The sequence below is a fragment of the Macrobrachium rosenbergii genome, chromosome 16 (genome assembly GCF_040412425.1).
Source record: "Macrobrachium rosenbergii isolate ZJJX-2024 chromosome 16, ASM4041242v1, whole genome shotgun sequence".
Taxonomy (NCBI): Eukaryota; Metazoa; Arthropoda; class Malacostraca; order Decapoda; family Palaemonidae; genus Macrobrachium; species Macrobrachium rosenbergii.
The window spans coordinates 42,364,652-42,384,691 of NC_089756.1; the positions used below are offsets into that span (position 1 = coordinate 42,364,652).

At 36.9% G+C, this 20,040-nt stretch overlaps 1 protein-coding gene across 2 annotated transcripts in view; it reads right to left on the minus strand.

The window, feature by feature from the left end:
- Nucleotides 1-2,893: 2,893 nt before the first annotated feature.
- The window catches only part of LOC136847374 (UPF0598 protein CG30010), a 49,278-nt gene continuing 32,131 nt past the window's right edge, over nt 2,894-20,040 (minus strand). For both annotated transcript variants that reach the window (XM_067119002.1, XM_067119003.1), the window contains exon 7: nt 2,894-5,631. In XM_067119002.1, coding sequence (XP_066975103.1) covers nt 5,287-5,631 — 345 coding nt within the window. In that variant the 3' untranslated portion in view covers nt 2,894-5,286. The remainder of the gene's footprint in view (nt 5,632-20,040) is intronic.

Sequence of the window (20,040 nt, forward strand, 5' to 3'; positions counted from 1 at the left end):
AAGCAGTATATGTAGTTTTCTTCCTCAGACCTATTTAATGGAAAACTTCCTGAATACATTCAAATCCCTGAAATAAGTCAAACATACATCAGTTTATTAATTTATTCTTATAAGAAGAAGCATGTTCTATCTAAAAATCATTTATTAACAAATTACTTTTAATACAGTACCAGGGGTCCGGCCTCCCAATAATTAATGAAGAGTCAGTGTGTGGCAGTTGTGTAAAAATCTGTCTCATTTTTCACTTCCTCTCTTATTAGTATTATTTCATATTAAGTTTCAAGGACTGTAACACTTTTTTTTTTTAATATGGTGTCACTTACATTCTCACCTCATTTGTCTACTAGTGTATTTAAATTACAGCTTCCTTAAGCAATCATAAAGTCTGCATTTACACTGCATTCATTTATTCCAAATTCTTGAAAATTTAATATCCTTTACAATAAATAAATGTGATAACACAGTGTTAATCAGCAAATATAAGGTAGTGTATAAATATTTACCCAAAGTTTCAATGAATGATATAACTGCCTAAGGTTAAATTATGATTTCATAAATTTTTGTATGCCATACAAATAACGAAACTGCTTCAATACACCTACTGTCTGGATGTGTGTACACATACACAAAATTCTGCTAAAATGTGTTAGGTTTTTATTTTTATGAACATAAAATGCTGATACAAAACGGTACATTCGCTTAGTACAAAATCAGCAAATAAAGGTACTTACACATGTAGTGCACACAGTTCTTTCTTTATAATTATTACTATGCGTGTGTATTACTGTGACAGCTTATAATGTTCTCTTCAAATATTTTTAGATCGGTGAAGCACTGAAAGTTTTCAGTTTGCCTCCTACTATTATCAATTGTATCCTTCATAAGATACTGTACATATTTTCCAGTACACAGACTCATGTAATAAATATTTTGCTTCACATGATTCCTCATTTAACTAAATAGTAAAAAATGTAAGATTAAAATATTTTGCATATGCAAGATGTACGTCTGGCAGTTATGAACACAGGTAACAGGTAAGAGTAATTCTGTCAAAAAGTTGTCATTTGAAGGTTTTTGTATGTTTTTAGTTATAAAGCTTTGTATTAAATCTTTATATTGAAATGTTCAATACTGTGCATTTTTTGGACACAATTTAACAGTAATATATAGTTTCCCTTTAACAGTGAAATAAACAATATTCAGCTTAAGTGTCAGTCCCAAATCACAGACTTAAAAAGGAAGTACTGTAATTTGTTTTTATGTTGTCACTTTTGCATTCTTCTTGTAAAAGTAGTGTTTGTATTTAGGAATACATAACTTTTTGTATTCATCACCAGACCTTAAAAGTATCTAAGGGTTTGTATGGATACTTAATCAAAGAATCTCATATCTCTGAAAATTAACTTCTTCAAAAACCTTACAAATAAAATTAATCTTCTTATGCATAAGGATGATATTCAGTGATAAATAAAAATTTGGCAATAATTTCATTACAGATTCATTTATGCACAAGAGAAAAAGTAGCACAGCTAAAACACACCCAAAGATGAACACAGCAAAAACATACCTGTGCTACACTAGGTCAGCCAGGTCACTAAGTGCCCAATTACTGTATGCTATACTGGGCTATACTGGGATTTTGACAGAGGAAAATCTATTTTTTAGTGTCACGGTGAAATTCCATTAAGTACAGTCTTGAAAGTATAACAATTTTGATATGGAGAAAAAGGCTCAGGAAATGAGGTAGACATGACTTTTGATTATAATGAACACTGGAAACAAAACCCACTACTTATAAATTTAGACAGATCTGTTTCATCAAAAGCTAAGCCTGAGCACACTTACCACACTCTACATTCTGTCCAGTGCGGCGAAATGCTTTTTCCATTGCACTAAAGATTGGATATGCAAAAATTAGGAGACTCTGATAAATGGAAGTCAGTTGAGTTGAAATAGATACTCTGTCAAAATCCCTTTTCTGAGTCCAGTCCTGTCAGCCACAGAAATAGTGATAGAGAATCATGCCAATTTTGTTTGGAAAACAAGGGGATAGGAAAAACTGCATAAAGAACAGACATTTTTTTAAAATCAACATTTATACATAGCAATATGTAACAAGTCAGATGTATAATGTTGCAAATAAATATTTCTCTACACAAATAAATATTTACATATATAAACATTACTTAAAATAAGAAAAATTAGAGATGCAGCACATGGCACTTTAAAAGTAGTTTTACATCCTCACCTATACTTACAGTATATGTATTGACATCCCAACATTGCAGGGAGGTGTGTTCCATAATTAACACAGCACCTAGAATTACCAAGGGCATTTCTTTATTTTGCACATCCAAGGATTGCCCACAGAGTAAATAAGTCTGCCATTACTTACAATGAATAACATGTTTATATTAACCTTACAAAGTTGGCCAAAGAATATCAATTAAGATGCTAAACTCCCCTTACAGTAATTCATCATTCCTCAACTCTCATAGCTTCAGCAACAGCACAATACATAACTAAGAGCTGACTATATTCATGACACCAAATGATCATCTGTTATCTAGTAAATTGTTATAAAATGAAACAAAAATTTCAGTGTCTTATTTCAATTTGTTTTTACTTTGGTCTGCTAATGATGAATTTTTTAAAACTATCCTAATACCCTTCACTTGTACAAGTCTCCCTTTTATAAGTAATATAATCATTATCAATATAGTTTAATCAGACCACTGACTTAACATTCTTTACTCTCAAGGGTTGGTCCAAAGGGTATGTTCTTGACTAAATATATTACATCTTATTTAACATATTGCACCTCCTTGAAAATTTACTAATTAGATAAACTGATAATTGAAAACTTACTGTAAAAGTAAAAATAGATCATCTGACATTTTTGGTAATGGCTTTGGGGAATGTCGGTAATTAAAATATTGAATGAACTAAAGTACCTCAGCTGGGTGGATTTCCTACCTCACCGAGTTTGAGAGAATTCAGTTTCCAGAGTCTGAAAATGAGGACATAACTATAACTGTCTCCAGTGAAGCTTGGTGTACTAGCAATTAATATGCAAAACAGTTGAGAAAACTGCTCAATAGCTGGCATACTACGTGTTGGCAGTTATGAACAACAGGTTACACTTTTGCTAGAGTTGCAGCTTCTACCACACATCAACTCAGCTCTCATGACCAGTAAAACAGGACAGATATAACAAATATTTTCTGAACAAATCAACTTCTGTATAAGGTTGAGAAGTAACCTTTAGCTTAAAGAAATGCTTGATGCTGTCTGGAACATCTTAAGCAATTAAAGAAGACAAGAAGATATACAGAACAGTACCCTAGCTAAGCGTAAAGCAAGACCTAGGGCAACAGTGTATTGATATTGCCAAGAGAACTTTTGAATGCTTTATTGCTGAAGCCCCATCAAAAAGAATAAGTTTATGTAACAACAGCTGCTATCATCCTTTCATACTTCTCTGATGTTCTTCTTGCATCAACTTCTCAATATGTTTATTCTTCATCTCCATGAAACTATGAAATACCCCTCTCACAAAATGCAAGAAACCAATACTGTACTAATATTTCCTTTAGAAAACTGTACTGCATATGCCTTATAAAAAGCAATCACATGTAAATGGGCCTACACTATACTCTGTAGCCTCCTAGAACTATGCTGCTAAATCATAGAAAAGTCAGATTATACTTAATAGCTGCCTGTCCAAACTTAACTTCATCTCACTGTTAAACAGTAAAAATTTACCTTGAGATTGTAGTGAGACAAAAGGATGCAGACAACTAGATGAACTGTTGAAACTACTGAACTGATAATTCCTTCTCTTTCAGGAGATTCCATTTCTATTTAAGGCAAGTCTTCTTCACTGACAAGGTGGTGTCAGCTGGGCCACTGTTGCTTAAGGTAACCCACCATAGATATATCACTGACATCAATAATCAATGTCTTTGAAGCAGCCATACTTAGTATCTGGATATAAAAGTTCCATTATCCCCTCCTCTGCAACCTGAATTGCATAAACAAAAAAGATGGCTGAGATTGTATCCTAGTAGTCTCTAGTGTGCATTATATTTCCTTTGTGGTTGTCCCATGTCCCTTGCTAGCAATGTATTGCAATGTATTATCACTCACTGAATACGGAGTCCATGGCAGAGCCAAAATTATTTAAGTCTTGGATAGAACAGCCAGTAGCAAGGAGAGCATCGGAACTGGTGGGAATTTTGTGTTCCAACTCTTGTTACCTGCATCTCCAGTGCCCACAGAAATAGCAAAAGAGGTTACAAGTTCAGGCACTGACTTCACTGGCCTTTGTGCAATTCATTCCTTGCAAGAAATACAAGGCTCAAAAGACTACATTAAGGGAAATTATACAAATCTTTAGTTTTGGGCACTCCTCTGAACCATACTTCAGTAAAACCAAAGAGGAGTTTACTACAGTAAACCCCCCGTATTCGCGTTCTCATGATTCACGGACTCACGCATTCGCGGGTTTCTCTGTAGAACATATCTAACCATTATTTGCGGAAAATTCGCCCATTCGCGGTATTTTTCACTGAGAAATATTCACTAATTACTGTATTTTCATATAATTTTCATGAATAAATGCACTTTTTGTGATAAAACTATTAAAATACTCAGGTGTAAGCATTTGTACAGGGTTTTTCTTGTGTTTAAACTATCAAAATGGGCAGTTCTAAGTGCTTTCAGAGGGGTTTCAAGTATTTGTGGATTTTAGCTATTTTCGGGAGGGGTTGTGGTATGCATCCCCCGCGAATATTGGGGGTTCACTGTATAGTCCACAAGCAAGTAAAACACTTGCTAACCCATGCAAGGAAGGCAAGATACTAATAGCACTTTCAAAATGACAAAACATATATTCAGAGAATTGTGTATAATTCACTATAGAAGGAAATGCACATTAAATAATGAAAATGACCTGGGAGATTTAAAAAAATGGTAAAGTAATATTGTGAAAAGAAAATTAGCTCAATCCTTGGAGAACAATAAATCTATACTGTACATATAACTACATAAATGATATTGCTAATTTTGAGTGAGGTGGAGACTTCTCCCTACCCAAGGTACAACAATCCACATGCAACCCCATAACCACTACTTACACCCATACCACTTCCTGTACTCATTTTCAGATGGTCTAATTCACTACCTACCCACAGATCACAGCGAATACAACTGCAGCCTTTTATCTACCGACTTAAAATGTCCTGTATATAAGAAAAATATAACTACTATTGTACAAAGATAGCATCAATGGTCACTATATAATCCCAAACTATATTTTCTTATTTCTGCTAAACTCTTGAGTACAGGAACTAAACTATGAGAAAGACTGATTTCTTCCCCATTCCACATTATGTGAGTTGGTGGTTCAGTGTCTCCATTATGAAAAATAAAATCCTTTGAAAGCTGTATAGCAAGCTGTGATCTCACCAATCCTACGCTACCAGTTTTCTCAGGACCTGGGTGATACACTCGGCCTGTATCTATTTCCATCAATAGTTCTGAGGGCTCAAATGGTAGAGTCATGGTATCACCTGCATTGCCATATGCCAAGTAGTCTTCAGAGACAGATGAAATTGATGGTTTCTGGACCTGAAAAAACAGCACTGATCACCATTTGGAAAAAAGAAACACCAAATTTAATTAGAAATTGATATTCAATAAGTAAAAAATACTTGTTCATCATGAGACATATGTTATACTGTAGTATAATTTATACCACAGAAAGCTTCATAAGATTTCTGAGTTTACAGTATATTGCAGACTCATTCTCAATCAACCATGTAAAATTAGTCAAAATACTAAATTACTTTTTTCTGGTATAATTAATACCTCCCAAGACTGAATAACCCTCAAAATTGAGATCTGAAAATGCATGTGCTGCTAGTGCAATTTTCTCAGAACACTTACAAGTCTGAATCACGCATGAGTAGGTCACTACTGTGAATTTTAAAAATTCATCCCATCACAGAAATATATGATGGAAATAGTACAGAAAATTTACTGTATATTCACTTCCTTCACTTACAAACAGTTTATTGAAGCTAAAATTTGGAAATCTGGTTAAAAAACTTAATACTATACTACTACTGAACCTCACAAATTGTGAGTTTTATAAAACTATTGAACTACAATCACATGTCAAATATTTGTAAGAAACATCCAATTTCCTTGCAAATTAACACCAATAGGTCACTGGGCTGTAAAAATTATCTTATTATTCAGAAAAATAAGTAGTTTATATGAACAACTATTCAATAGCTATTCTAACTGGAAGGTTTTGTAAAACATGAGATTAACTGTATAAATCAAATATAATGTCAAAAGTCAAAAGTTAATCCTCGCAAATAAAAGCAAGACCCCACATAACATACTTCAACATAGTATACTAATTTTCTGCAATAAGCCTATCTAGCAACTAACTTTCATATATAGATTCACGTACAAGCAAGAGACTTGACTTCCTTAGATAATACAGCATTAAATATTGAGTAGGAAGTACTATTTCACTCATTTAAAATTAAGTACCATTTATTATGTGTAGCTTCAAACGAGACTGCAGGCCTAAGAAATCTCTTGTGGTAAAATCAACTTCCCCCTACAAAGTACAGGTGAAATAAAAAAAAAAAGGTACAAGCAAAACTCTACCTAAAATTATTTAACGGAAAAAATTGTTTTATGCAAATCAAAGAATTGCCTACATCTTGCAAATATTTATTCAAACAAAATGGAATAACAAGACCACCAATTTACATTTCCAGATCCTTCAAATGAATACCATACTCCTTGGAAGCTTGAATTTCAGGTCAGTGGCCCCTGTTGGGTTTTTCCATTTGAATAGGGTTCATCTTCTGAATAATAATAATAATGATAATAATAATAATTCAAAGGCTGGTTTGAAAGATGTACAGTATTCTTAAATAACAGTTGATAATTACAGTAAGATAAAGTTAAGAAAGAGGTGGAAAGCCTTGAGTGATGGATAGCAAGTCATATGCTAAAAAAACAGGTTTTGACATAAGAAAAACCTATTTTTGGTGGCCGCTGTGAGTCGTCAAAGAATTTACTCTCATGGGTCCATTAGGCTCCATGATAGACCAGTTAATATAAAAGAATTTCCTTTTAGTCGGTCTAGGCCCCAATAGAAAGCCATTGACACTTGGAGTATTGGACTCAAAGATAAGAGGGGGGCTCTTTTCTCTTATCAACAGCGATTACCTAGGCTCAATCTTATGTCAGCCTGCGAGAAGAAGAAATGACTATGACATATATACATTGGCCACCATCTTGACAACACGTAACTGGACAGACCGGAGAGCCATTAATACTCTCCTTGGTCTATGCAGGATAACTATATACCCAATCACATGCCTTTTTGTCAGGGAGAGTGGGTGGGTTTGAAGACTCACAGCAGCCACCAAAAATAGGTTTTTCCTATGTCAAAACCTGTTTTTTGATATTGTGGCCGCTGTTCGTCCTCACAGGAGCTTATCAAAGAAATTGATAGATGATGAAATGGCTTAAGCTCTCAAACTTCAATCCCAACACCGCAGAGAAAATATTTCTGGTCCCAGGTCAAGCCACAATTTTCAAGCCCATTCTTTATTATAAATATCCTTTAGGTTTTGGTAATAAAGAACAAGAAACTAAACACAAACTTATATTTTTAGGATGTAGTTCTACAGCGACTTACCTAAACATGCTGGGTTTGGTTGCAGTATTGTTGCACCTCTCCCAGCGATAGTAAGCATAGCCACCCATCAAGAAGACCTCTGGTTTTTCTGCTGTGGTGCCTATGGATCAAGACTGACCATGCCACCTAGTCCAGGGTGTAGGAAAATCAGACCATCTGGGATGTTTGCCGTGACCTCTAGGTAAACCTAAAGTGCTTGAACAGGGCATAATGTTCTGTCTGCTAAACTGAGTTTCCTTATCAAAAGAGGAGATTTCCTTTTTAAAGGGTTCTCATTTTTGGCCAGGAATGATGCGCCAGGGGACAATAATAATTGATGGTCAGCTGTTTGTGTGATATATCGTCCCTGCCTTCGAAATCTGGGACAATGGAGGAAAACGGTATATCATCCTCCATTTGTTCCAATCTTGTAGGAATGCATCTCTTACTATTGCTTGACTGTCCAAGTTTGGAGATACAAATACTGGAAGTTGGTGGTTCTTGTATGTGGCAAACAGGTCCACTTCCTGTTGCAGAAGCACGTTGGCAATTATTTGAAAAGTGTGATCGTCTAACATCCAGTCTGTTAAGGCTATTGTTTCCCTTGATAGAGAGTTTGCTATTGCATTGAGAGACCCTGTGAATTGAATTGCAGACAATTTCTTGCTTGCGCCATCCGAAGGATGGACACCATTACTGTATTGAGAGGGGGTGAATGTAATCCCAATCCCTTGATGCAAGACTTTGCAGTCATGTTGTCTAGGGCCAAAAATATTTGTGTCTCTTTTGGAGGTTTGAGTTTTCTGAGACAAATAGACAGCCATCAGCTCCAGAAAGTTGATATGACATTTCCTCAGAGTAGGTGACCACCTCCCTGCTACCTGACTGTCAAGGAGGCATCAGATGTATTATTACTCATACAGACAGAGGAGTCAGGGTGACCTGTTTTGCCAGACCCCTTCTGAGTCCTAGGAACCAATGCTTTTGGGTTTTGGCCAAAACATTAGTTCCCCTCGGAAATGGAGGGACATATACTCTGCCAGGGTTTTACTGCGAAAGATGTACTACAGTCTCCTCCTTCCATACCCTTATTGAAACCTAGGACCCAACGAGACACTTACAGTGAGCAGTTTCATTCTTAAAACTTGTTGCCAGGAGCACATTACAAATTTCACACGGCTGATGACCAACCATATTCCCCTTATTTCTACAAGGGTTATGTTCATGGCAGGTGTTAGGGCCTTGCATAATTGCAGCCCTGTTAATGATATACAGAACAAGTTTTTGTTAGAAACTACAGTAAACCCCCCGTACTCATGGTCTCATGATTTGCGGACTCACCTATGGAACATATACACACATTATTTGCTGAAAATTCGCTCATTCTCGGTATTTTTCACTGAGAAATATTCACTAATTATTGTATTTTCATCTCATTTTCATGACTAAATGCACTTTTTGTGATAAAACTATTAAAATACTCAGGTAGTGCTCAAGTTACGATAATTCGCCTTAGGATAATTTGATTTTGCAATGGGGTATGCAATTAATACTGATACGACAATATTTATAAAACATTTTTAAATTTAGTGCAGGCGCAGGCAGTAGCATACAATCAGGCAGCGAGAGAGACCAAGTTACAATAGACCAACTTTCTTTTCCTCCACCTCTTTATCCCATCTTCTAATTAAAAAAGTAAAAGAGAATGATAAAAGTATTCTTGGAAACGTTATACTCTTGTAAATGCGTACAGCCATAAACAACTGACCAAGAAACTGTTGTTTTGCTTTTCAATGAATCGGATAACAACAGACACTAGGAAAATTCGCCGTGGGAAAATTTGCCGAGGGAAATCAAGAATTTTCGCCTCAGGAAATTTCACCGAATAGGAAAAATCGCGCAAGACATTTTTGCCGTAAAACAATTATTTGTGATAAAAGTGTGGTTTCTGAAGTACCTTTTTATCACTTTCAAACAACCAAGTTTGGCTTTCTAAGTTTCTGATAAGTAAACAACCAATAAGGAAATCAAATAATTATTTTTTTTACTATGATCAAATGAAAATACGTAGACCATTTATAAAATACTTTATTATTTAAGAAAATATCCTTTAAAAAAGATTCGTTATTTAAGAACATACATAAAATAAAACAGAAAAATGTAATAATTTAAAAAAGTGTGCAGATTCCATGCAATACTACATATATAGTCTCTTTTCTGCGCAGAATTGTACCCAATTACTTGTCGTTGGAGTCTTGTGTTGTTATCACTATATACCTTTTTCGTTCCTTCTGCATCTCTTGATCTAAGTCACACTTTTTCTTTCTTGCTAAAATCTCTTCCTTTTTTAGATACGAAATAAGTTTCCAAAGATTTGGATGCATATTTGTCATTGAGCTTTGCAGTGCATTATGGTAGCCTTCTATGCTGTTGTTATTTTCTGCTTCTATATTGCTTAACTCGTTCAAAACATTCCATAATGCAATAGGAAAAGTAGGCTCCACTCTTCGACGTCGCTCTCCTCTACCCGTTCTCCTCCTATATAGTGCATTTCGAAATAAGATACTAATTCTTGGGGCAAATCATCATCATCTGATAACTCGATAAATCCGTCAATAACATCTTGCACAGGAAGAAAAGCTAATGTGGTCAAACATTTGATTTTGTTGTTGAATTCTGCGTCTGTTTGATAACGCGACTTTAAACCGAGATCCACAATGTGCCTATAAATATTTTTTGCCATATGAAATAAACAACCTGTTAACTTTGTTGTTGAAAATACAGCAGAAAAGGCGTTAATACTAGCTTTTTCAAAATCGACCATCAAGGTTTCGGGTTATAATGAAGGCGTAAGTCCTTCAAGGCACTGAAAAGTCTGCTGTAAGTTACTTGAGATTTGTCAGGTAGCAAGACAAAAATACGTGGTATACTAATATTCTTTATAACAATATGTAATGTGAACAATTGGTAATATATCTCTGGGCTGCATTTAAACGTGCCGTCACACGCCCAGTCCTTGTTTTTCTCAAGGTCATCTAGCCCAGCTTTTGTGCCAAAAACTAAAATTCTGTCTGAACAATCTTCCCCACTATCGTATAATAAAAACTGATCACCATTTTCAAGAAATCTATATTTTTACATTATACCCTTATTCGGTATGGATAAAAGATTGGCAAGGAAATACACTACGAAATTTAAGCTGCAAGTTGTAGCTGAAGCTGAGAAAACAATGTTCAAGCTGCTAATGACTATAAATTATCATGCATTGGCAACATGGATGAAACTCGACCATAATTAAAATTGGAGAGAAAGTATTTTGATCAAAACTACTGGGCATGAAAGAACGCATTGCTGCTATTTTTACGACGATAAACGACAAATACATAAAGCTCATATTATGATGAAATCAAGTGAAAATAGCGAACGGAATCTTTATTTTTTTTTGACACAAAACAAACCATGCCCCAAAACAGCCAACGTTATCTATTAACAAAAAATATAGCTAAATTAATTTCACAACAAGATATATTTAAGTTATATTTCGACTTAAAAACACTTTGTATAATGAAAAATAACCTTGCCCCATATAAATAAAGTATCCAGAGATTCATTTATGCTAACTAAAAGCAAGGAAAGCACTCTGAACTAAGTTAAATATGGCGAAATAAGCTTACCGTGTAATCGATTTCCAAACCACAACATTGACCGCTATGATCGCAATTTATAATACAAAAGCAATATAAGAATATATACAATATTATTGGATACAGTGAATTAAGGATTAACATTTTAAAAGATCCATGGAAAAGATGCATATTCATTATGTTGATGTTTGTATAATGCAATATGTGAGTATAGAGTACAGTATAATGTAGGCTAGACTACCATGTATGTATACGATATACCACAGTGTAGGTAAAGCTAACTCTTGTTTATTATTCAGTGTCTCTTTGTACTGAATTATCATAAGTCACTCTGCATGAACCTCCAGAATTAGCTCATTAATAATTACTATACCGTATATGTGTACTTTATAGTGTAGGCTAGGCTAACATATACAGTATGTATACATGGTACCGAATACCCAAGTGTAGGCTAGGCTATATTCGAGATATGTTTTTTCCAACAAACGATGGGTTTTTGGAACGTTACCCCATCGTAAGTAGGAAAATAGCTGTATAAGCAATTTTAGTTTTTTCGTGTATTTGAACTATCAAAATGGGCAGTTTTTTGAAGGGTTCTAAGTATTCGCAGGTTTTAGCTATTCGCGGGGGGGTGTGGTACACATCCCCCGCGAACATGGGCGGTTTACTGTACTTGGTACTCAATGTATTTCTCACAAATGTTAGTAGTGCTAATTATTTGTAATAACTTACGTACATCTAACATAAAAAAGATTCATTTGGGCACAATTATATAGCCCTACTGCTGCATACTGTTAGCCATCATCAAAAATGTTTTTTTTTCTTCTAAGATAGTACTAGACTTGTATTAATCGATATAATTACTACATAAATTTTTTCTTTAAAAGTAAACTCCTGAATGTTATGGCACTCAAGCTAACTGTATACTGTAAAACTAATTTGTTTTTCTAGCCTAAACTACTGTTTTATCTAGTCTAGGCTACTGCTTTGTCTAGGCTGGGCTAAGAATAGGAGATTTCCTCTTTAATGCTTTATCTAGTCTAGGCTACTTCTTTACCTAGCCTATGCTACTACTTTATCTAGCCTAGGCTACTGCTTTATCTAGCTTAGGCTACTACAGATCACATTTAAGACTATAGAATACATAAGAAAACCCACAAGTTTGTAGCCCTATAGTCTAGGCTACTGCCTTCAATGAAAATATTTTGCCAAAGTCAAATTTTCCATAGGCTAGGTACATAAATTAAGTACAATTTCAATGCCCAATATAGTAAAATATAAAATTTTAATAATTATGAAGGCAAACAGACATTGTAAATGTTTTCCTGCGACGCCGCCATCAGAGGAGGAATACCTACTGGAAGTAGATTAGTGAAGGAAAAACATCGTATAATCTGATACAAGTTCCCTTATATTAGTGATACTTGGGGAACATTTTCACAAAATTCATTCAGTTCGGCAATTAAATACTATGGCTAAAAAATTGGTTTCACTTAATCCAAGGTTTGGAAGTTGAACATGGTTAGAAGCCGGTTTGCAGGAAGTGTAGCCTACATGAATGGTCAGCTACTAGGCTAATAATCAAAATGAAGTAGCCTAGCCTATCTATTAAGTAGCCTAAGATAAATTACTAAGATAAAAATGGTATACAGGTTGACCATCAATAATCCGGCAATCAGTAGTCCGGAACAATCAGTAATCCGGCACAAATTTCGGCTAGAGTAATTTCTAATGTTTCTGCACTAATTTTCAAATTTCCTGGGTCGCTGTGCTAACTCGCTCGCCGGCCGCTTCGATTTGGTGGCGCAGTGTGCTGCATCAACAAACTGGTAGCCTAGCCTACATTACACTGAACTCTATTCACATATTAACAGTATTATACAAACATCAACATAACGAATGTGCATCCTTTTCAGGGATCTGTTAAAAAGTTATGCTTTATTACATTGTTTCCAATTACGTATATTCTCATATTGCTTTTGTGTTATAAATTGCAATCAATGTTTTGTTTTGGGAATCGATATCGCCGCATTTAACCAAGTTCAAAGTGCTTTTCTTGCTTCTAGTTAGCATAAATGAATATGGATACTTTATTTATTTGGGACAAGGATATGTTTCGTTATACAAAGTGTTTTTAAGTCGAAATATAACTTAAATAGGTCTCGTTGTGAAATTAATTTAGCTATTTTTTTGTTAATGTATGACGTTTGCGGGAATCGCAGCTGGCCATTTTGGGGGCATGTTTTTTTTTTTTTGAGTAAAAAAAATCAAGATTCCATTCACTATTTTCTCTTGATTTCATCATAATACGAGCTTTACATATTTATCTTTTGTCGGCGTGAAAACAGTAGTAATTTGTATTCTTTCATGCCCAGTAGTTTTGATTAAAATACATTCTCTCCAGTTTTATTTACAGTCGAGTTTCATCCATGTTGCCGATGCACGATAATTTATAGTCATTAGCAGCTTGAATATTGTTTTCTCAGCTTCAGCTACAACTTGCAGCTTAAAGTTACTGTAGCAGTATATTTCCCTGCCGATCTTTTCTCCAAAGCGAACAAGAGTATAGTATAAAAAATATTTCAGTCCTATTGTACAGTACTTAACATCATTTGTAACATAACTACAGTAATTGTGTATTACTGTACAATGATTGAAATACAAGCACAACAGTTGTTATCCGATACGATTATTAGCTAAACAACAGTTTCCCGTTCGGTTGTTTATGGCTGTACACATTTACGCAAGAGTATAATGTTACTAATAATACTTTATCATTCTCTTTTACTTTTTAACTAGCAGATGGAATAAAGAGATGGAGGAAAATTGTAAGTTGGTCTCTCTCGCTGCCTCGCGCTATGCTAAGATCTAAAAATATCTCCTAAATATTTTCGTATCGGTATTAATTGCTAACCCCATCGTAAACTCAAATATCGTAAGTCGAATTATCGTGAACTCGAGCACTACCTGTATTTGATAATTGTCTTTATTAACCAACTTGTAGTGATTTATGGGATATTTTAATTCTAGGATGAGGTGCTTAGCTATTGTGTTTTGTGTATTCTAGCCTAATAAATGGCTAATCCGGCAAAATGGCTAATCCGGCACCCTCTAGGTCCCAATGATGCCGGATTAGTGATGGTCAACCTGTATATAATGACCTTCAAGAACAGCACTGTTGGTCGGCTAACAATCAACCACACCTAAAATTAAGTACAATTTCAATGCTGTAAAAAGTTTAATTACTTAGGCAAACAGACATCGTATACGATTTTTGTAGAAGCTGCTATCGGAGAAGTAGTTCTCTGAAGGATAAACTTAATATAATCTGATACAAGTTCCCATATATTAATGATAATTGGGGAACATTTTCACAAAATCCATTCAGTTTATCAATTAATACTACGGCCAACCAATTGGTTTCACTTAACCCAAGGTTTGGAAGTTGAACACAGTTAGAAGGTGGTTTGCAGCTAGCGATTGCGAATTTTTTTTCTCGCACGCCATAGCCTCAATGAGGACGTAGCCTTGTACCAAGTAGCCTAAGATAATCACTAAAATATAATTAAGCATTGTTTGTCAGCTAACAAGATGGTACCATAAACAATCAATCAAACTAATTTTCGTCTTGTGGGAGATGGCCGCCTCCCAACTTTTCATGAAATAAACTACTAGCTAAAAAGTTTCTACAACTTTCCACTGGGACTTAAAAGTATGCACTTAGCTTGTTACTGAGTTTTGGTTTTTCCACGATGACCAAAATAAGATCTAGGAGCACTTATCAACAGATGACATTATGTCGTGTGTTGATGTTTGCATAGAACAAAGAGTAATGGCTTCCCAGTCTGCCCAGTTACATGTCGACAAAATAGCGGCCTATGTACACGTGTCATAATCAGTTCTTCTCACAAGCTGACATAGGAATAAATCTAGGTAATCGCTGTCGATAAGAGAAAAAAGCCCCTCTTATCTTTGAGTCCTATACTTCATTAAGTGTCAGCAGCACTTCTACTGAGCCTAGACTGACTAAAAGAGAATTCTTTCATATTAATTGGTCTATCATGGAGCCTGAATGGACTCATGAGAGTACATCCTTTGGGGACGAACAGCAGCCACAATATCAAAATCAACGTTGCTAAGGCCCAAAAGCATGTTGCAAAGAATCTTCAGGATTGCTGTTACAATTCTATGCCTCCACTTATGTGGCGTAACTGGTTTCAAGCTCCTGCATCCTTCTCTACAATCAGTATCTTCACATCTGGTGTAAATCCAGCAGCATATTCTTTGCTGGCATATGTAGCTTCTCTCGTAGTTTTTACATATTTAGTTCGGAACTGCTTCTGGAAACTACAGACCCTTCCTTTACTTGCAGTACAGGCTTAACCAGACCACAAATTTAAATTTCTAGACCCTCATATGAATGGTTTCTACAACTAATACCAGAATGAGTAACAAAATTTCAAGCACAAAGATTAGAGCAGTTTGGCACCCAAATGGATAAAAAAAAAAAAAAAAGACTGAATCAAAAGTTAACTACACAAAGCAACACAGGCTGTATGTACAAACCAGAAAACCTTTACTACTAGCTATACAGAGTGCAAAAACACAGTAAAACATACCTTCACACAAAAAAATTCAAAATTACAAAGGAATAGGTTTATATATGTGGTGATAAATTTACAAGTAACAATATGAAAAATTACATAATTACATATAAGAAAATGTGAGTAAACATAGCAGCAGAGGAAGGCATAAAGGTCCTGACTCCATACAGTATTCTGATAGGATGAGGGTGAAATCACTGTCAAAAAAGACTAAAGGATTTAGATACTGGTGGTTATGTTGTTGCAGAGCATGAAAACACTGAAACTATTATATACTGCTGTGCAACAATGATATACTGTACTATTACTAGGTACTTATTAAAAAAAATTGAAGCAATTGATATTATTATTATTATTATTATTATTATTATTATTAAGAAGATGAACCCTATTCATATGGAACAAGCCTACAGGGGCCATTGACTTGAAATTCACGCTTCTAAAGAATATGGTGTTCATTACGAAGAGGTAAGAGAAGGTAAAGGGAAGTACAGAAAGAAGAGATCAGTTATTAAAAATGAAAAATAAATTAATAAATATACAGATAAAAATTTAAATAATTAAAACAAAAGGAGAATTGTATTAAGGTAGCAATGCACTGCATCTTCACTTGAAATTTTGAAGTTGCAGTTGCATGACATCCTCAGGAAGTGTTCCACAGTCCAACAGAGTGAGGAATAAAGGACCTATGGGTGCTGCTATTCAGCAAATCTGGTTTCTCTCAGCAGGAAATGGGGATCTGGATTACCAGAAATTTGAAAGTCTCTGTTCCATTTCAGCAAGCACCTACAGTCACACGCTTTTTCAGCAGTTTTTTATCTTGTGCTTTTCTTTTTTTTTTGTATCATCATTATGGCTTCCTACAAGGTCTTTCTTCTTCATCTAAGTTGAGTACCTTTACACATGCCAGTATTTCGTTTTTTATTTTGAGGCGATTGAGGCTCTTTATTTCCCTTTTAGTTTAATAATTAAGGGGATTTATAACGCCCTTCTTGATCTCCTCTCGCGGCCTCACGTGACCTCCATGTGTGGTTCGTGATCTTGGGTCGCCCTGTTTTTCGATCTTTCTCACTGTTCCTCTTCGTGTTTAGGATAATTTTCCTTTTCATGAGGTCTAATTAGTGATTTTGATTGATTGACTTTTGATTCCCTTTGCTTCGAGAGTGAAGGTTGGTGTTTAGGTTGGCTTTCCCGAGCCTATTCATTTTATCAATTCATTAACATGCCTTATTTTTGCCCTTCTCTTCTCTTTTTAGCTTCTGGGAATTTTATTTAATGCTAGTACTGTTAAGTTTTTTTGTTTTTTCTTTACCCCTGTGTTCGGATGCATTTGATGTTTGATGATTATTATGGATGTTTCTTTTGTTAGGAGGCGGCCATTTCCCTTCACGTCCACATCGGGTTGGGTATGGTCCTCCTCTTATTTTGTTTTGTTGATTTTTTTATCCATTTTTCATGGGTTGGTTGTTAGCTTTGGTTTTTCCTTTTTTGGGGCGCATCACATTGGGCCCCCTTTTTCCATGAAAAAAGGGGGTGGTCGTTCATTCATTTCGTTCATTCTTCATAGGGTTTTGTGTAATGCTCTTTTCCAATGCGGGCGCCTCCTTAAGTTTTGACTAGGTCTTCATCTTATGTTTTCCTTCCCCAGCCTCTGCTTTTTATGAGGCAATAAGTCTTGTTAAGCTGAAACAATAGGGATCTCATGTAGCTTCCCCTCTCCTGTTTCAGTTGCTTAGGGCTAATGAACTCTTGGTTAAGCTGGATAGCGAGGGACTTCATGTATCTACCCTAGTTTGGTCTTTTTTCTGCTGTTAGTTTCCAGTTATTGGTTATGTCGACTCCACCCTTTCCTCTTCCTCCTCCCGATTGCTCTCTCTTCCCTTGATTCGTTTTCAGTCTTGTTAACTTATCAAGGATTGGGAGCATTCCTTTCCCTTTAGCCTATAGCTTGTGCCCCCTTCCTCTGCATTGTTTGGCCTTTCCTTGGTACGGTCTCTGACTTTACCAACTTATTCTCCCTCCTGGGACTACTGTGGCTGGGAGCTTCCTCTCCCCGCTCCACCATCTTTGGCCATCTTTGCCTCCTTTCCCTCCTCCCTTTGACCCCGGAGGATGTTCCTGTTCTCCCGTTTCTCTCGCGCTTGCTGGGTAGCCTCAGTCAGCGAGTGGGCGTGAGGACCCGAAGCGCCCGGATTGTGCATTCCCACTCTCTGGTCGTTCCTTTTCGGTTCTTCCTCCTGGTTTTTCATTCCTCCCCTTCATACGTCTTCTCCGGCGTGTTGTTTAATTTGGCGACACTCCGGTTTAGTCCTATTTTCGTGACGTTAGTGCTTTCCCGCCTGACTGTCTCGTCCGGACTTTGATGTTCCTCGCCCTAGCTAACTACTGTCTACTATCGCAGGCGCATTCCTGCTTCCCCGCTCCGGGCGGTTCTAGCTGCCATCGGTTCGTTATCGCGGCTTCCTTTTATTTTTAGTTGCCGAATGCGCTTTCTCCGACAGTTTAACCTTCCCATTTTATTTTGTATCCGCTACTTACTTTAAGGCATGTTACTCCAGCTAGTTCCGTAAATTTATTTATTTATTATTATTATTGGTTTTTTATTATTTTTGTTTGCAATAGGCTTATTTTATGCGTGTTGCTGGATCTGGCTACTTAACATTATTATATAATACTGTAACAGCTAGTAACATCGCACCACTTGGCATCTGCATTTTACAGGTGGTACGCTGCCAAGAAGAGGGTGCTCCGCAGCCTCCATCAGGCCAGTGCCACGGTTTGTCGGTCCTAATTCGATAAAGCGGTCCACGTAGGGGATCTTATTGTTTGGCACCCTGACGGATGTGATGTTTGCTACGCTCTTTACGAGCAAACTATCGATGATTCGGTAGGTGGTCATGCATCTTTCCTTTTTAGCCAACTGTATTCTTTACATATTACCGATTCCCCCCGCCTTCGGTAAACCGCAATAATGTTTTTTCTTCCAGCAGGCTGACCGCAAGTCTCGTGATGCTTCGCTTCAGGCCCTTAAAGTCTGGGTTAGCGGCTTTGGACGCAACGTAGGAGCTGGCAATCCCTACATACTCTCGAAGGACATTTGCAATGTCCTTTTTCCCGGCGCTTGGATCACAGCTTCAGTCACCGACGATGTTGCTGCTCCGTTGATTGCCGGGATTCGGGAGTTGACCCAGCCCTCTCCAGACGGTTCGGCTCTGAGCGGTGGCGTTCCAGAAGACGCGGCGGAACTCGACCTCGGCCTTGAATCTCCGAGCATTATCCCGGAGCATCAAGCAGGTAAGGGGGTAAGTGAGGCAGGTTCTTCACTGTTTAGCTCTCCTTCTTCCTCCGTTTTTAAAGGCTTCTAAATCTTCATACCTTACGGGTATCGCTCTGGATCTATTATCCCGGGCGGTAAGTCCGCGAGGGAAGAAAACTCACTCACTCTGGCAGGTCAATATGGGGTCCTCCGCGCGCATCGGCGATGAGCCTCGCCTGTCGATTTCCAGCACAGCCTCCTCCAGGTCACAAGCGGTCTCAGTCACGTCAGGTAGTTCCTCCTCCCTTCTTGGATAATGCCATTTCCTTTGAGCAATTCCTTGAGAGAATCGACGCGAGGTTTGAGAAGATAGATTCACAGGGGTAGACAGCAAGCTGTCTGGTCTTGCTACTTCTTTTTCAGTCTCTTTCGGAGAAGGTGAATCACAACAAGGATCTCGCTCTAGATCTCATTCGGTTCCTGACCCTTCCACTCTCCCCTCCCTTCTCGATCTGGGAATCCTTACGCCTGGGTCTTTATGCCCTGAGTACGAAGGTACTCTTACCATAGAGGGTTTGGGCACGAGGAGAGTGGAAGAGTTGGAGTTCTATCCTCCGGACCTGACATCCCCCTACACAGGTTTCGCCAGGCTGAAGGAGAGGTTTGGGAACAGGTCTGATAAAGTCCCTAAGGAGACCATTATTCATCCTAGGGACCAAGCTCAGTCGTCTTTGATGAGGACTCTACGTGGAGGGCAAGCAGAGAACACTAAGCTACACTGTTAAGGGAGTGTTCACTATGTTCACTCTCAGTGATGTTCTTCCT